Source organism: Heteronotia binoei, chromosome 15 (genome assembly GCF_032191835.1).
Source record: "Heteronotia binoei isolate CCM8104 ecotype False Entrance Well chromosome 15, APGP_CSIRO_Hbin_v1, whole genome shotgun sequence".
Lineage (NCBI taxonomy): Eukaryota > Metazoa > Chordata > Lepidosauria > Squamata > Gekkonidae > Heteronotia > Heteronotia binoei.
In genome coordinates, this window is record NC_083237.1 from 58,502,830 (window position 1) to 58,519,618 (window position 16,789).

General features: G+C 49.1%; 1 protein-coding gene across 4 annotated transcripts in view; it reads left to right on the forward strand.

The window, feature by feature from the left end:
• MED24 (mediator complex subunit 24) overlaps nucleotides 1-16,789 on the forward strand; it is a 94,787-nt gene that overhangs the window by 30,628 nt on the left and 47,370 nt on the right. For all 4 annotated transcript variants that reach the window (XM_060256775.1, XM_060256776.1, XM_060256777.1 and 1 more), the window contains exons 8-11: nucleotides 896-1,009; nucleotides 8,687-8,734; nucleotides 9,979-10,061; nucleotides 15,662-15,748. In XM_060256775.1, the coding sequence (XP_060112758.1) occupies nucleotides 896-1,009; nucleotides 8,687-8,734; nucleotides 9,979-10,061; nucleotides 15,662-15,748 (332 nt within the window). The remainder of the gene's footprint in view (nucleotides 1-895; nucleotides 1,010-8,686; nucleotides 8,735-9,978; nucleotides 10,062-15,661; nucleotides 15,749-16,789) is intronic.

The following is a 16,789-nucleotide window of genomic DNA, read 5'->3' on the forward strand; positions in this document are numbered from 1 at the left end:
CTTTGGCAGCAGCTACCTCCTTAGCACAAGGATCTTCTCTGCAACTGAAATTAGGCTGCGGCAGCGTTTTGCGGCTAACTCCACCTCTTGCGGTAGCCATGTCGTGGCAGCCATTTTGTGTTGTGCCCACCACAGCGGGTCAGAATTCCAAAGATGTCCTCGGGCTCAAAAAGGTGGATGCCGCCATTGTGGACGTATGAACATATACATATGAACATATAAAGCTGCCTTATACTGAATCAGACCCTTGGTCCATCAAAGTCAGTATTGTCTTCTCAGACTGGCAGCGGCTCTCCAGGGTCTCAAGCTGAGGTTTTTCACACCTCTTTGCCTGGACCCTATTTTGGAGATGCCAGGGATTGAACCTGGGACCTTCTGCTTCCCAAGCAGATGCTCTACCACTGAGCCACCGTCCCTCCCCTGCTCTCCAGGGTCTCAAGCTGAGGTTTTTCACACCTATTTGCCTGGACGCTTTTTTGGAGATGCCGGGGATTGAACCCTGGGACCTTCTGCTTCCCAAGCAGGTGCTCTACCACTGAGCCACCATCCCTTCGCATAAACATATGAAGCTGCCTTATACTGAATCAGACCCTTGGTTCATCAAAGTCAGTATCGTCTTCTCAGACTGGCAGCGGCTCTCCAGGGTCTCAAGCTGAGGTTTTTCACACCTATTTGCCTGGACCCTTTTTTGGAGATGCCGGGGATTGAACCTGGGACCTTCTGCTTCCCAAGCAGATGCTCTACCACTGAGCCACCGTCCCTCCCCTCCACAGGCCAATGGCAGTGCGGCAAACAGGTTTTACCTGACCAGCTGTCAAGGCCGGAGCATTGAACTGTGTTCGAGATCCTGAGGACTTGTTTCTCTGCCCCTCTTCCCCCCACCCTCCCCTGTTAGCGGATACCGTCTCCTCTTTTCATCCTGGAGATCTGGAAGGCCTGCTTCGTGGGCTTGATCGAGTCTCCCGAAGGGACAGACGAGCTGAAGTGGACAGCCTTCACTTTCCTCAAGGTGAGAGGGAGTTCTCCATCGATCCTTCGTAGCCTCTACACTGGCTGGGCTGCAGGTGCCAAAGAGGATTATGGGAAGCTGTGAGGGTTGCAGGGCCTGCCCAGACAGCGGTTGTGGTGTTTCAGGATCCGCACCTCTGGAGATGAGAATCTGTTTGGACCAGGCTGAAGTAGTTTTGGCCTTAGAAGGGAAGGGGGCTCAGCGGCCCTAGAGCCAGAAATTTGTGGGTGGGTGGGAAATACAGGAATACAGAAGTGGGTGGGCCTTATGATTTCACAGCCATCTCCTTTCCTCCCTGTTCTCCAGTGTCAGTCTTCTGTCGCTCCTCAGGCCTGACAGAGTCTCCCCAAATTATTACGAAGGGAACTGAAAACAAATCAGCCAGTATCAACACCCCTGTATAAATCGATGGTGTGGTCTCATTTGGAATACAGTGCACAATTCTGGTCGCTGCATCTCAAAAAAGATATTATAGCATTGGAAAAAAATGCAGAAAAGGGCAACTAGAATAATTAAAGGGTTGGAACACTTTCCCTATGAAGAAAAGTTAAAATGCTTGGGGCTCTTTAGTTTGGAGAAACGTCGACTGCAGGATGACATGATAGAGGATTACAAGATTATGCATGGGATAGAGAAGGTAGAGAAAGAAGTACTTTTCTCCCTTCCTCACAATACGAGAACTCGTGGGCACTCAATGAAATTGCTGATCAGTCGGGTTAGAACGGATAAAAGGAAGTCCTTCTTCACCCAAAGGGTGATTAACACATGGCATTCACTGCCACATGGAGTGGTGGCAGCTACAAGCATAGACAGCTTCAAGAGGGGAATGGATAAACATATGGAGCAAAGGTCCATCAGTGGCTATTAGCCACAGCCTGCTGTTGGAACTCTCTGTCTGTGGCAGTGATGCTCTGTATTCTTGGTGCTTGGGGGAGCACAGAGGGAGGGCTTCTAGCTCCACTGGTGGACCTCCTGATGGCCCTTGGGGTTTTTTTTGCCATTGTGTGACACAGAGTGTTGGACTGGATGGGCCACTGGCCTGATCCAACATGGCTTCTTTTATGTTCTTCTGTGACACAGAGTGTTGGACTGGATGGGCCATTGGCCTGATCCAACATGGCTTCTCTTATGTTCTTCTGTGACACAGAGTGTTGGACTGGATGGGCCACTGGCCTGATCCAACATGGCTTCTTTTATGTTCTTCTGTGACACAGAGTGTTGGACTGGATGGGCCATTGGCCTGATCCAACATGGCTTCTCTTATGTTCTTCTGTGACACAGAGTGTTGGACTGGATGGGCCATTGGCCTGATCCAACATGGCTTCTCTTATGTTCTTCTGTGACACAGAGTGTTGGACTGGAGGGGCCACTGGCCTGATCCAACATGGCTTCTCTTATGTTCTTCTGTGACACAGAGTGTTGGACTGGATGGGCCATTGGCCTGATCCAACATGGCTTCTCTTATGTTCTTCTGTGACACAGAGTGTTGGACTGGAGGGGCCACTGGCCTGATCCAACATGGCTTCTCTTATGTTCTTATGTGACACAGAGTGTTGGACTGGATGGGCCATTGGCCTGATCCAACATGGCTTCTCTTATGTTCTTCTGTGACACAGAGTGTTGGACTGGATGGGCCATTGGCCTGATCCAACATGGCTTCTCTTATGTTCTTCTGTGACACAGAGTGTTGGACTGGAGGGGCCACTGGCCTGATCCAACATGGCTTCTCTTATGTTCTTCTGTGACACAGAGTGTTGGACTGGAGGGGCCACTGGCCTGATCCAACATGGCTTCTCTTATGTTCTTCTGTGACACAGAGTGTTGGACTGGATGGGCCATTGGCCTGATCCAACATGGCTTCTCTTATGTTCTTAAACAGCTTCAAGAGGGGATTGGATAAGCAGAGGTCAGTGGCTATTAGCTGCAGCGTATTGTTGGAACTCTGTCTGGGGCAGTGATGCTCTGTATTCTTGGTGCTTGGGGGGCACAGTGGGAGGGCTTATAGTGTCCCACTGATTTGTGTGCAGTGAGGCCTTGGAGCCTGTCAAAAGGGAACAGGAGGGATCCGGTCTTCCTGCTGTGTGAATATCAGGAGAGCATTTCCTGCAGTTGACTCCGTGTAGCTGCAATGTTGAGCAATTGCTTTAAAACATTTTTTTTTTAAATCAGTGAAACCCAGGGCTTTTTTTTTTTAGCAGGAACTTCTTTGCATATTAGGTCGCACGCCCCTGATGTAGCCAGTCCTCCTGGACCTTACAGTAGGCCCTGTAAGAAAAGCCCTGTAAGCTCTTGGAGGATTGGCTACATCAAGGGTGGGTGTAGCCTAATATACAAAGGAGTTCCTGCTACCAAAAAAGCCGTGGTTAAACCCATAATTCTGCAGAAACAGAGGCCTTTCCTGTGGGTTCCATGGAGCCTACCAATACCTTTCCTGGAGCTCCAGAAGTTATTTTAGAAAGTGGGTGGGACTCCTGTCCAGCAGAGCTTCTGATTGGCTGCTGGAGATTAAAATACCATTTTTGCAGCAGCAACCACTACAGCTGTGGCTCCCAAACTTTTGGGCACCTGGGATCGGTTTCGCGGAAGACAATTTTCCCACTGACTGATGCGGGGGTGGGGGGTGGGGAGCAGGTTGCTGAGGCTTTTGCTGCCCCAGGCTGTGAGAAAGGGAGAAAAATACTTCTTTCTCTACCTTCTCTATCCTGTGCATAATCTTGTAAACCTCTATCAAGTCACCCCTCAGTCGATGTTTCTCCAAGCTAAAGAGCCCCAAGCATTTTAACCTTTCTTCATAGGGAAAGGGTTCCAACCCTTTAATCATTCTAGTTGCCCTAGTTCAGGGCGGCTAACAACAGTTAAAATACATAATGTTACAATAGAATACAATGAAATTAAAATTCCCTAAAATACATATACGGTAATACAGTTACAGTTACAATCCTGAAATCCAAGATGGCATCAGTATTATTAGTTCATATTTAGCACTGCATAAAATAATGTTGTTAAATATGGTTAGGTGCTTCATGTTTATACTGAGGTGGGTTTAGATATCCATGCTGTGGTGTAGTCGTCGCTTCCCCGTTAGTTATTTTAAACAATTCTGTTTTACAGGCCCTGAGGGATGGTGGCAAGTCCCACAGGCCCCTGATATTTTGGGGGAGAGTGTTCCACAGGGAAGGGGCTGCTACCGAAAAGGCTCTAGCTCTGGTGGTAGCCAGCCGAGTGTTTTTTTCTCCCCTCCTCCATCCTCACTTCAGTCTACTGGCCCACAGGGGCTATTCCACACAGATATTATCACACACACACACACAGACATGGAACGATCATTTACCAGTAACTCCTCCAAGTCGGTGGCTTGGAGAAGGCATTTAAATTTAAAGTTGTTTTCTTTCCACCTCTCCCTCCCCCCATTTATTTGCCTGCTTGCCTTCCTTCCTGTCTGGTGGCTCTCCAACTTCTGATGTTCATATCTTGCGGCTCTCAAACATCTGAAATCCATATCTTGCGGCTCTCAAACATCTGACATTTATTCATTGTGGCTCTTACATTAAGCAAGTTTGGCCACCCCTGGTCTAGGGCCGTTTTTCCTGAGCTGAGACAAAAATGTGTGAACTGGAGGCTAAAAAATTGTGAGCTAGTTCACACTAGCTCAGCTTAGAGGGAGCATTAACCGGAATTATCATTTTCCAGGGATTGCAAAGGGCTGCAGGAATGAAGGGGATCTTGGGAAAATCTTGCACACGCAGGTGGTTGGGCACTGCCCACTGTGCAGTAAATACTTGGCTGTGCCAGTTCCTATCTTTCCTAATTGCAGCTCCACCCCCCACCCCTCCCATGCCCAGCTCTGCCCTGTGTCTGGGCTCCCTGATGCAGTGACCCAAAGCACATGCGAATCTTCCCAAGCTGCTCTTTCATTCTTTTCCTTTCCCTGCTAGTGTCCTTCAGACAGCCTGAAGGAGTCTCTGCATTTAGCTTTCTAATTTTTGTGTGCACGCAAATGTAAACATAGGCCAGATGGCTCTTCCTTTCTTCTCCCCGGTTTTCTCGGTAAACATGCTCTGGTGCGGCTGGATTCCCCAAAAGAGACTCAACAAATTGCAACTTAGCATTCCCTGCCCGCTCAGTCAATCTCCCTTCCTTCTCGAGTACATCGTGTAACCTGCCGTCCACACAGGGAGGAATACATTAAGACAAGAAGTGTGAGAGAGGCAAATGGACAGAGCCCCTCATGGTTTGTAATGCTGAAGAACAAATTTGAAAAATAGCAGTCAGTTTGCCTGGAGGACTCGCTGCCACATGATAATTTGAAGGACTTTTGCACTGTCATGTGGCAGGGAGTTCCAAAGGTTGAATCCTTTCTTTTTGTTTTTTTTTCCCTTTCATCTTTGTGCTGAAAAGTCATTAATCATATTCAGTCTTGAAAAGCAGCTATTTTGAAGATGAATAGAAACTTGAAGCTGGGTCTTTAACATTCACATGTAACACTTCATCCCTTCCACCCACCAACCCCCAAGTTGCCTTTTTGTGTTGAGGGGAACCTTCCATTCAAGGTTGCCATGAGGAGCAGAGCAGATTTACAATTTTGTTTTGTACATAAGAACATAAGAGAAACCATGTTGGATCAGGCCAAAGGCCCATCAAGTCCAACACTCTGTGTCACACAGTGGCAAAAAATTTTATATACACACATACACTGTGGCTAATAGCCACTGATGGACAATAGTGTGAGTATCCCGTTCTGTCGCACCACATCTATGAGCCTTTCCTAAGCTATTTAAATAAAAACCGCTGAGACACCATAAACTTTAAACAACAAAACAGTGTAATATAGAGGTCAGTGGTGTTCTGACAAAGCTTGCCCATGGAACTTCAAATAGACAAGAGCGTGTAGCAAAAAGACATTCACAGAAGACAGTTCAAAAGCAGTCTTTCCAATCATAAAGGAGTAACAATATCCCAGTATCTAGTTCATAGAACTAAAAGAAGCCCTTCCAAAGATGTCTGTTCTAGGTATCAAGATGTTTCATCCGTCTTTCTTCAGTTTGGGCTTATTTATCACTGGAACCCAATCTTTACAATACATTCACAGAAGACCAACAAGCTTCAGAACATGTCTGTTAGATTTCCAGGTTCCTAAGCTATTGGCTGAGTTAGTTTGATATCCTGGAATGCTCATAAATATTCTTTCAGGATGAACAGCGCTTGTGAGGAAAGTGCACCTCAGTGGGCATGGGGAAGACCTTAATTGATGTATAAGGAGAGGACTACAAGCAGCGTTCCCTCTAAGCTGTGCACGTGAGCAGCTGCTCCTTAACCCGGGAAGCCCCGCTCTGGAACTGCACAGGGTCTCGCACTGCCTGTCTGAAGAGGACAGTGGTTATTGTCTGCTCATGATGTGAATTGCTCCAGTCAGGAGAGGGAAATATGAGAGGGAACACCGAAGTGGTTCTGTCAATGGGGAAGAGAGGCGAGGAGACTTAGCAGGGAAAAGGCTTTGGAGGCCGAGTTAAGCAGAGTGGGTACAGTAGATGGTGGCAGCAAGGCTATGAACCTAAGAGAAGCCATGTTGGATCAGGCCAATGAACCATCCAGTCCAACACTCTGTGTCACATAAGAACATAAGAGAAGCCATGTTAGATCAGGCCAGTGGCCCATCCAGTCCAACACTCTGTGTCACATAAGAATATAAGAGGAGCCATGTTGGATCATGCCAATGGCCCATGCAGTCCAATACTCTGTGTCACATAAGAACATAAGAGAAGCCATGTTGGATCAGGCCAATGGTCCATCCAGTCCAACACTCTGTGTCACAGAAGAACATAAGAGAAGCCATGTTGGATCACGCCAATGGCCCATCCAGTCCAACACTCTGTGTCACAAAAGAACATAAGAGAAGCCATGTTGGATCACGCCAATGGCCCATCCAGTCCAACACTCTGTGTCACAAAAGAACATAAGAGAAGCCCTGTTGGATCAGGCCGATGGCCCATCCAGTCCAACACTCTGTGTCACATAAGAACATAAGAGAAGCCATGTTGGATCAGGCCAATGGCCCATCCAGTCCAACACTCTGTGTCACATAAGAACATAAGAGAAGCCATGTTGGATCAGGCCAATGGTCCATCCAGTCCAACACTCTGTGTCACAGAAGAACATAAGAGAAGCCATGTTGGATCAGGCCAGTGGCCCCTCCAGTCCAACACTCTGTGTCACATAAGAACATAAGAGAAGCCATGTTGGATCAGGCCAATGGCCCATCCAGTCCAACACTCTGTGTCACATAAGAACATAAGAGAAGCCATGTTGGATCAGGCCAATGGCCCATCCAGTCCAACACTCTGTGTCACAGAAGAACATAAGAGAAGCCATGTTGGATCACGCCAATGGCCCATCCAGTCCAACACTCTGTGTCACAAAAGAACATAAGAGAAGCCCTGTTGGATCAGGCCGATGGCCCATCCAGTCCAACACTCTGTGTCACAGAAGAACATAAGAGAAGCCATGTTGGATCAGGCCGATGGCCCATCCAGTCCAACACTCTGTGTCACAGAAGAACATAAGAGAAGCCATGTTGGATCAGGCCAATGGCTCATCCAGTCCAACACTTTGTGTCACAGAAGAACATAAGAGAAGCCATGTTGGATCACGCCAATGGCCCATCCAGTCCAACTCTCTGTGTCACAGAAGAACATAAGAGAAGCCATGTTGGATCAGGCCAATGAACCATCCAGTCCAACACTCTATGTCACACAGTGGCCAAAAAACCCCAGGAGTCATCAGGAGGTCCATCAGTGGGGCCAGGACACTAGAAACCCTCCCACTGTTGCCCCCCCACAACGCACCAATAATATAGAGCATCACTTGCCCCAGACAGAGAGTTCCAACAATACACTGTGACTAATAGCCACTGATGGATCTCTGCTCCATATGCTTATCCAGTCTCCTCTTGAAACTGTCTATGCTTGCAGCCACCACCTCCTGTGGCAGTGAATTCCACATGTTAATCACCCTTTGGGTGAAGAAGGATTTCCTTTTATCCGTTCTAATCCGACTGCTCAGCAATTTCATGGAATGCCCACGCGTTCTCGTATTGCGAGAAAGGGAGAAAAGTACTTCTTTCCCTACCTTCTCTATCCCACGCATCATGTTGTAAACCTCTTGTGCAGTGCAGCCAGTGCGGGCTGAGAAGCAGGACCTGATGGGTGGACAGGTGGAGGAGGCAGGAATCTCAGGAGAGGCCAGGGTGAAATCTCACCCACCTGTAGGAAGAACGGGGGCTGCTTGGGGTGGTGGGAAGTGCCATCGAGTCACAGCTGGCTCCTTAGGGTTTCGAGGGGAAGAGGCATTCAGAGGTGGTCTGCCGTTGCCTGCCTCAGCATAGCGACCCTGGGCTTCCTCCATGGTCTCCCCTCCACGTACTAACCAGCTTAGCTTCTGCGATCTTTTAAGGAGAGCAGCGGTTGGAGTTAGCAGAATTTTTAGCCGAGCAGCAGTTGAAGAGTTTCAACGTAATCCTTGAATACATAAAAATATAAGAAGTATAGTTTTAAGAGGCTGGCTCTTTCCTTTCCCATCAGACCTCTTCCACCCCTGGCGTATGCGACCTATGTACAGGAGGCCCTTAAAGAGATGCTGTTTGGATTTACGATTTGATGCTTCTTCTTTTCGTCCTTTCAGATCCCGCAAGTACTGGTAAAACTGAAGAAATATACACAAGGAGAAAAGGTGAGAATGTGCCTGAGATATGTTTATGTATTTAAAAAAAAAAAGATATGAATTTTAAACGGTTGCAAAGAAAGAAGAAAAGCCAGAAGTCGTTCGTTATCATGAAGTGCCGAGATAAAGGGTTATCACCACGGGATCAGACCAATTCAGTTGCTCCCAGCCATGATGGTGAAAAAATAGGACCTCCGTATCTGGAGGCAGGATACCTCTCATTACTAGGCGCCGAGAACAAACAACAGGAGATGACTACCTGCACCTCACCGGAAGAGGTGAGGGCCCTGCGGGACCTTGGCCAGTTCCGCAGGGCCTGTAAGACAGCCCTCTTCCGGCTGGCTTATAACTAACTGGCATTGGCAACTGACCAAATAGACCACTGTTATAGGTTTTATTTTACTGTTTTAACTGTGTAAGATGTTTTAAATTCAATAATTTCATGTTAGATTTTATGTGCTGTGAGCTGCCCTGAGCCACTTCGGTGGGAAGGGCGGGATATAAATCGAAATAAACTTGAAACTTGAAATACTCCACCTGTGATCTTTCCAGGGAGATCTGACTGCCTTCTCTTGGAGATGCTGAGCTAAAGATGCAGAGGAGTGTAGGGCTTAGACTGTCAAACTCACCCCAGAGCTGGGTTCAAATCCCCACTGCCGTGGAAGCTTGCTCGGTGTCCTTGGGCGGTCACTGCCTCTCAGCCTAGCCTGCCTCATAGAATTGCCATGCTGAACCCCTTGGAAGAAAGATGGGATAGAAACGTGCCTAAACAATTCTTACATCATGACAAAGGCCACCCAGTGAATGTGTTGACTATTAATATTCAAATGCTGGTTTCTCTTGAAATCATTTGTGAGCTGCGTAGAGTTAGGAAGGAATTAATTGGGTCCAGTGTTCCCTCCGAGTTAATTGGGCTCAGTGTTTCCATCTTCTTTGCATGTAGAAGGCCCCAGATTCAATCCCTGGCATCCCCATTTAGAAAGGACCACGTAGGAGGTGATGGGAAAGACCTCTGCCTGAGACCCTGGAAAGCGGCTGCCGGGCAGAGTGGTCAATATTGACTCTGAGGGTCCAAGGATCTGATTCAGTGTAAGGTAGCTTCATGTGTTCATGTACATGCATTCACCGAGATGTGTGAACTGGAGAACTGGGGTGATAGGTGAAGGGAAAGGGAGCTTCCGCTGTAGAATGCATATGTTCTTTCGGTCTAGCAGTAGAAACATTCCCCCCCCCCCCCTCTGTTTCAACGGCAGGATTTTACGGAAGACGTGAATTGCGCTTTCGAGTTCCTTCTGAAGCTGACGCCGCTGCTGGACAAGGCCGATCAACGCTGCAAGTAGGTCACCTTTCCCAAACCCAGAACCTCCCTAGCAGGCGGGGATAACATTTAGCACAGCAACCAATGGAGTGAGGGATACAAAAGCAATAGGCAGGGCCGGCTCACCCACTAGGCAAATTAGGCATTTGCTTAGGGCGCCGGGAGGGGGGCACGCCAAATTAGGCTCCCCCCCCCTCCCGGTACCCCAGACAAATGCCTAATTCTCTCCCCGCCCCCGCTTGTCCGCCGGCTGTCCTCGGCAGCAGCAGGCAGGCCACCTTCCGCTCCGCCCCCCCGTCCCGGCAGCCCAAAGATGCACTCAGAGGAGCGATGCCAGCCTCCTCCTTACCTGCTGTGATGCGGCCATCGCAGTACAGCATTCTCTCTTAAGAGAGCACACAATGAGACTTTGCTCCCCCCTCCCTTCCGGAACTGGAAAAATGACAGAAGAGGAGAGGGGAAGGGAGGGGGGGGCGTGCAGACAGAGAAGAGAGGAGGGGCAGTGGGGCACGGGGCAGCAAGTCTGCCTGGGACGCTGCGCACTCTAGGGCTGCCCCTGGAAATAGCTAAAATGCAAATCTTCTGTCCTTCTCTCTGAACTCTGGCTAAAGTCCTAAGCAAGCCAAGGGAAAAAACCACCAACCCCCTCCCCCCCACGCTTATGTCACTGTGATAGAACAAAGCGTTCGAGAGCTGGGCACAAGAAAATTGGACCGGACTGATTCAAACGCTGTCTTATGCCAGAGCAACGTCGACTGCCGCATGCATTGGGGAGCTTCATTATGCGGAACAAACAGTTCCACTTGCGACGTCAGCCGCAAACCAGACCGCGACAGGCTCTGCTGGCAAGGCTTCCTGTTCTTCCCAGCCCCCTCCTGATGGGCGTAGCGGGTCTGCGATATCCCAGACCAACAGGAAAAAGAAATGTATCGAGAATCCTCGGCAAATCCCTGTTTGAGGACCAAAGGTGCTACCATCTGATTTTGCTAGCGAGAGCCAGTTTGGCGAATTGGTTAAGTGTGTGAACTCTTCTCTGGGAGAACCGTGCTTGATTCCCCACTCCTCCACTTGCAGCTGCTGGAATGACCTTGGGTCAGCCATGGCTCTTGCAAGAGTTGTCCTCGAAAGGGAGGCTGCTGTGAGAGCCCTCTCCAGCCCCACCCACCTCACAGGGTGTCTGTTGTGGGGGAGGACGGTAAACGAGATTGTGAGCCGCTCTGAGCTCTTCGAAGTGGAGGGCGGGATATAAATCCAATATCTTCATCTACCTCACAGGGTGTCTGTTGTGGGGGAGGAAGGTTAAGGAGATTGTGAGCTGCTCTGAGATTCTTCGGAGTGGAGGGCGGGATATAAACCCAATATCTTCATCTACCTCACAGGGTGTCTGTTGTGGGGGAGGAAGGTAAAGGAGACTGTGAGCCGCTCTGAGACTCTTCGGAGTGGAGGGCGGGATATAAATCCAATATCTCCATCTACCTCACAGGGTGTCTGTTGTGGGGGAGGAAGGTAAAGGAGACTGTGAGCCGCTCTGAGACTCTTCGGATTGGAGGGCGGGATATAAATCCAATATCTTCATCTACCTCACAGGGTGTCTGTTGTGGGAGAGGAAGGGAAAGGAGATTGTGAGCCGCTCTGAGACTCTTCGGAGTGGAGGGCGGGATATAAATCCAATATCTTCATCTACCTCACAGGGTGTCTGTTGTGGGGGAGGAAGGGAAAGGAGATTGTGAGCCGCTCTGAGACTCTTCGGAGTGGAGGGCGGGATATAAATCCAATATCTTCATCTACCTCACAGGGTGTCTGTTGTGGGGGAGGAAGGTAGAGGAGATTGTGAGCCGCTCTGAGACTCTTCGGAGTGGAGGGAGGGATCTAAATCCAATATCTTCATCTACCTCACAGGGTGTCTGTTGTGGGGGAGGAAGGGAAAGGAGATTGTGAGCCGCTCTGAGACTCTTCGGAGTGGAGGGCGGGATATAAATCCAATATCTTCATCTACCTCACAGGGTGTCTGTTGTGGGGGAGGAAGGTAGAGGAGATTGTGAGCCGCTCTGAGACTCTTCGGAGTGGAGGGCGGGATATAAATCCAATATCTTCATCTACCTCACAGGGTGTCTGTTGTGGGGGAGGAAGGTAGAGGAGATTGTGAGCCGCTCTGAGACTCTTCGGAGTGGAGGGAGGGATCTAAATCCAATATCTTCATCTACCTCACAGGGTGTCTGTTGTGGGGGAGGAAGGGAAAGGAGATTGTGAGCCGCTCTGAGACTCTTCGGAGTGGAGGGCGGGATATAAATCCAATATCTTCATCTACCTCACAGGGTGTCTGTTGTGGGGGAGGAAGGGAAAGGAGATTGTGAGCCACTCTGAGACTCAATAAATCTAATATCATCATCATCTTCTTCCTCCAACATGGGGTGATAATATGGAGATTTTGTAACCAGGAGATCCAACTTCAAATCCCTGCTCAGTCAGTAAAAGCTCAGCAAGTGCCTCCCCCTTCCCAAACTATGGACACCTCATTGCATTTCACAAATCTAAACGCCTCCACCCCACACAGTAAGATGTGCCAAGAGGTCCTTTCTTTAAGAAATGCATTATCAGGTTGGTAGGAGGCGCAGCAGGGCCATTTTTGTAGTGGCTCTTAGCTAGGGTTACCAGATGTCCTACTTTTAGAGGACACAGTTTGGAGTTGTGGTTAAGTGTGCGGACTCTTCTCTGGGAGAACCGGGTTTGCTTCCCCCCTCCTCCACTTGCAGCTGCTGGAATGGCCTTGGGTCAGCCATAGATCTAATAGAGAGCCAGTTTGGTGTAGTGGTTAAGTGTGCAGACTCTTATCTGGGAGAATCAGGTTTGATTCCCCACTCCTCCACTTGCAGCCGCTGGAATGGCCTTGGGTCAGCCAGAGCTCTTATCTGGGAGAACCGGGTTTGATTCCCCATCCCTCCACTTGCAGCTGCTGGAATGGCCTTGGGTCAGCCAGAGCTCTTATCTGGGAGAACCGGGTTTGATTCCCCACCCCTCCACTTGCAGCTGCTGGAATGGCCTTGGGTCAGCCATCGCTCTAATAGAGATCCAGTTTGGTGTAGTGGTTAAGTGTGCGGACTCTTATCTGGGAGAACCTGGTTTGATTACCCCTCCTCCACTTGCAGCTGCTGGAATGGCCTTGGGTCAGCCATAGATCTAATAGAGAGCCAGTTTGGTGTAGTGGTTAAGTGTGCAGACTCTTATCTGGGAGAATCAGGTTTGCTTCCCCCCTCCTCCACTTGCAGCTGCTGGAATGGCCTTGGGTCAGCCATAGATCTAATAGAGAGCCAGTTTGGTGTAGTGGTTAAGTGTGCAGACTCTTATTGGGAGAATCAGGTTTGATTCCCCACTCCTCCACTTGCAGCTGCTGGAATGGCCTTGGGTCAGCCAGAGCTCTTATCTGGGAGAACCGGGTTTGATTCCCCACCCCTCCACTTGCAGCTGCTGGAATGGCCTTGGGTCAGCCATCGCTCTAATAGAGATCCAGTTTGGTGTAGTGGTTAAGTGTGCGGACTCTTATCTGGGAGAACCTGGTTTGATTACCCCTCCTCCACTTGCAGCTGCTGGGATGGCTTTGGGACAACCATAGCTCTAATAGAGAGCTAGTTTGGTGTAGTGGTTAAGTGTGCGGACTCTTATCTGGGAGAACTGGGTTTGATTCCCCACTCCTCCACTTGCACCTGCTGGGGTGGCCTTGGGTCAGCCATCGCTCTAATAGAGATCCAGTTTGGTGTAGTGGTTAAGTGTGCGGACTCTTATCTGGGAGAACCTGGTTTGATTACCCCTCCTCCACTTGCAGCTGCTGGGATGGCTTTGGGACAACCATAGCTCTAATAGAGAGCTAGTTTGGTGTAGTGGTTAAGTGTGCGGACTCTTATCTGGGAGAACTGGGTTTGATTCCCCACTCCTCCACTTGCACCTGCTGGGGTGGCCTTGGGTCAGCCATCGCTCTAATAGAGATCTAGTTTGGTGTAGTGGTTAAGTGTGCGGACTCTTATCTGGGAGAACCTGGTTTGATTACCCCTCCTCCACTTGCAGCTGCTGGGATGGCTTTGGGACAACCGTAGTTCTAATAGAGAGCTAGTTTGGTGTAGTGGTTAAGTGTGCGGACTCTTATCTGGGAGAACCGGGTTTGATTCCCCACTCCTCCACTTGCACCTGCTGGGATGGCCTTGGGTCAGCCATAGCTCTAATAGAGAGCTAGTTTGGTGTAGTGGTTAAGTGTGCGGACTCTTATCTGGAAGAACCGGGGTTGATTCCCCTCTCCTCCACTTGCACCTGCTGGAAATGCCTGTAGACGCCCAGCCTAAAACTCCAGTTGCAGTAGGAAGGGTGAGGAAGCATATGCAAACTGGAGGGCAGAGGGTGGAAGGAGATGTGAACTAATGGAAATACAGAAAATGCATTGTGAACCTAAACACTAGAACATCTTAGAATTTTATAGAAGACTGTGCAATGCAGAATAAGTTGGCTTTTGAAAGAAGAGAGTGAAGTGGAAAGACGGTTGCTAAAAGACAGGGAGCTCCAAGCACAGAAACCCGCTATGCTGGAAGTTAGTGTTTTCTCTGTTTTTCGGGGAGCACGTGGCATGCATCCACAAGACCTTGATTGTCTTCAAGCCAGCCACTGGTGCTCTTTTGTGCATTTCTGCACAAATCTGCCTTGATCTCTGACATAAACAGTGGCTCAGAATGTGCATTGGAGCATACTGCATCTCTCCGAGGCGTAGTGCGGAAATCGCAGCCCGCTTGCCCAGACTCAAGGTGACTTCCAACAGAGAGAACTGTGGGTGAGATCCCATTGGGCGCTGTCCTCCAGCAGAAGGAGCCCCCCCAATTCACAATCCTTTGTGCAGGTGAAGGCTTTTTCAACTGGAAGAAATTACCACCATGAGAACAAAGTAGGAGTCCAGAGTTCTTTCGAACCACCACGAGTGAAATGGATCTCAGGGATCCAACCCAATGGCATCCAGTTTAAAAACATTGTCCTAAGGAATCTGAAGCAGGAACAGGGCTTCCAAGAACCTACTGAAAGAAGTCTTTCTTAAAGATGTCTCCTTTACACAGTTTGGTGTAGTGGTTAAGTGCGCGGACTCTTATCTTGGAGAACTGGGTTTGATCCCCCACTCCTCCACTTGCACCTGCTGGAATGGTCTTGGGTTAGCCACAGCTCTCGTAGGAGTTGTCCTTGAAAGGGCAGCTGCTGTGAGAGCCCTCTCAGCCCCACCCACCTCACAGGGTGTCTGCTATGGGGGAAGGAGATAAAGGAGATTGTAAGCCGCTCTGAGACTCTGATTCAGAGAGAAGAGCGGGGTATAAATCTGTGGTCTTCTTCCTCCTCCTCTTCTTCCTCCTCTTTCTCCTCCTTTTCCTCTTCTTCTTCCTCTTCTTCCTCCACCTCTTCTTCTCCTCTTCTTCCTCCTGCTTTCTCCACGTTTTCTGTCTGTACTTCCTACCCTGATTCCCCATCATCCCTTTCTCAACCTGCTACATATCATTCAGGGTTCCTTCTAGCACTCTTCTCTCTCCCGGTCCTTAACCTCATTCCTCCGGCTCTTTGTACTTATCTCCCCCCCCACCCTTTTGTTTTTGTCCCAGCTGTGACTGCACCAGCCTCCTTCTCCAGGAATGCAGCAAGCAAGGTCTGCTCTCGGAAGCCAACATGAACAACCTTGTAGAGAAGCGGTAGGCTTTGCCTTGAAGGACATGGGGAGGTTGGGGCAGGAGAAAAGCAAACACACCCAGGTGGTTTGCAATAAGCAGCGTTTGAGCCGCTGTCTTCAGGCACTGCCGAGCCCTGGCTACACGCACTGTGGCAAAAGTGGCGTTGAATTGGCCAACGCATAATTTTATTTATTTTAAAGCATTTATAGTCCCCCTTTCTCACTTGGACTCAAGGCGGATTATAGTGGGCGAGTCAAGGCAATCCACAAGAGGAGATATCAGTAACCAGCGAAATAGGATTTGGGCTGTAGGACCAACCAAAAGTCTATAAGGCAGAACTGGATCAAAGCATATGTGCTAGAACGTCACATTAAATTTTGCAAAATTACACAAGGGGAGCCCACCCATAGCACAATATACGCAGTAGTACAGACCGCAGTCCCCAGTAATTTAGCCAAGTGCCTTTGTGAAACCTTCTGTAACAGTGTCACCCTACCCTTTTGGGTAAGTCAGGTGGGGAGCCCTGTTGGTCTGAAGCAATAGAACAAAATTTTAATCCAGTGGCACGTCTGGGTCCATTGGATAATTCAGTTTTGCCTACTATGGTGAAAGTCAACACTCTCCTTATCTCCTCCTTGTAACTGTCTTTGCTCCCCAGTTTCTTAACATATTGTGAGAACAAGAAATCAGATTTCTCTCCTTGAAATTCTATGGAGGACAAAAAAATACGTGGCCCAGATTTCCAAAAGGCAGAACTGGGCCCAATATGAAGAGTCCAGATTTCACCAGAGGGGTGTGTGCGTTCTGTTAGTTGTTGTAGATTTTCCAGGCTGTATGGCCGTGGTCTTGGTGTTGTAGAACTTGATGTTTCACCAGCAGTTGTGACTGGCATCCTCAGAGGTATAACACAGAAGGCTAGAGTTCTCTCTGTGTTGAAGTGAGAAGAAGATGGTAGGCAGGTAATTTATATCTACTCAGGAAGGTGGTGTAAGGCTGAGTCATTATCTTGTAGGAGTTTCCCAAGGAGTTTTCACTGCCACAGGAGGTGGTGGCGGCTACAAG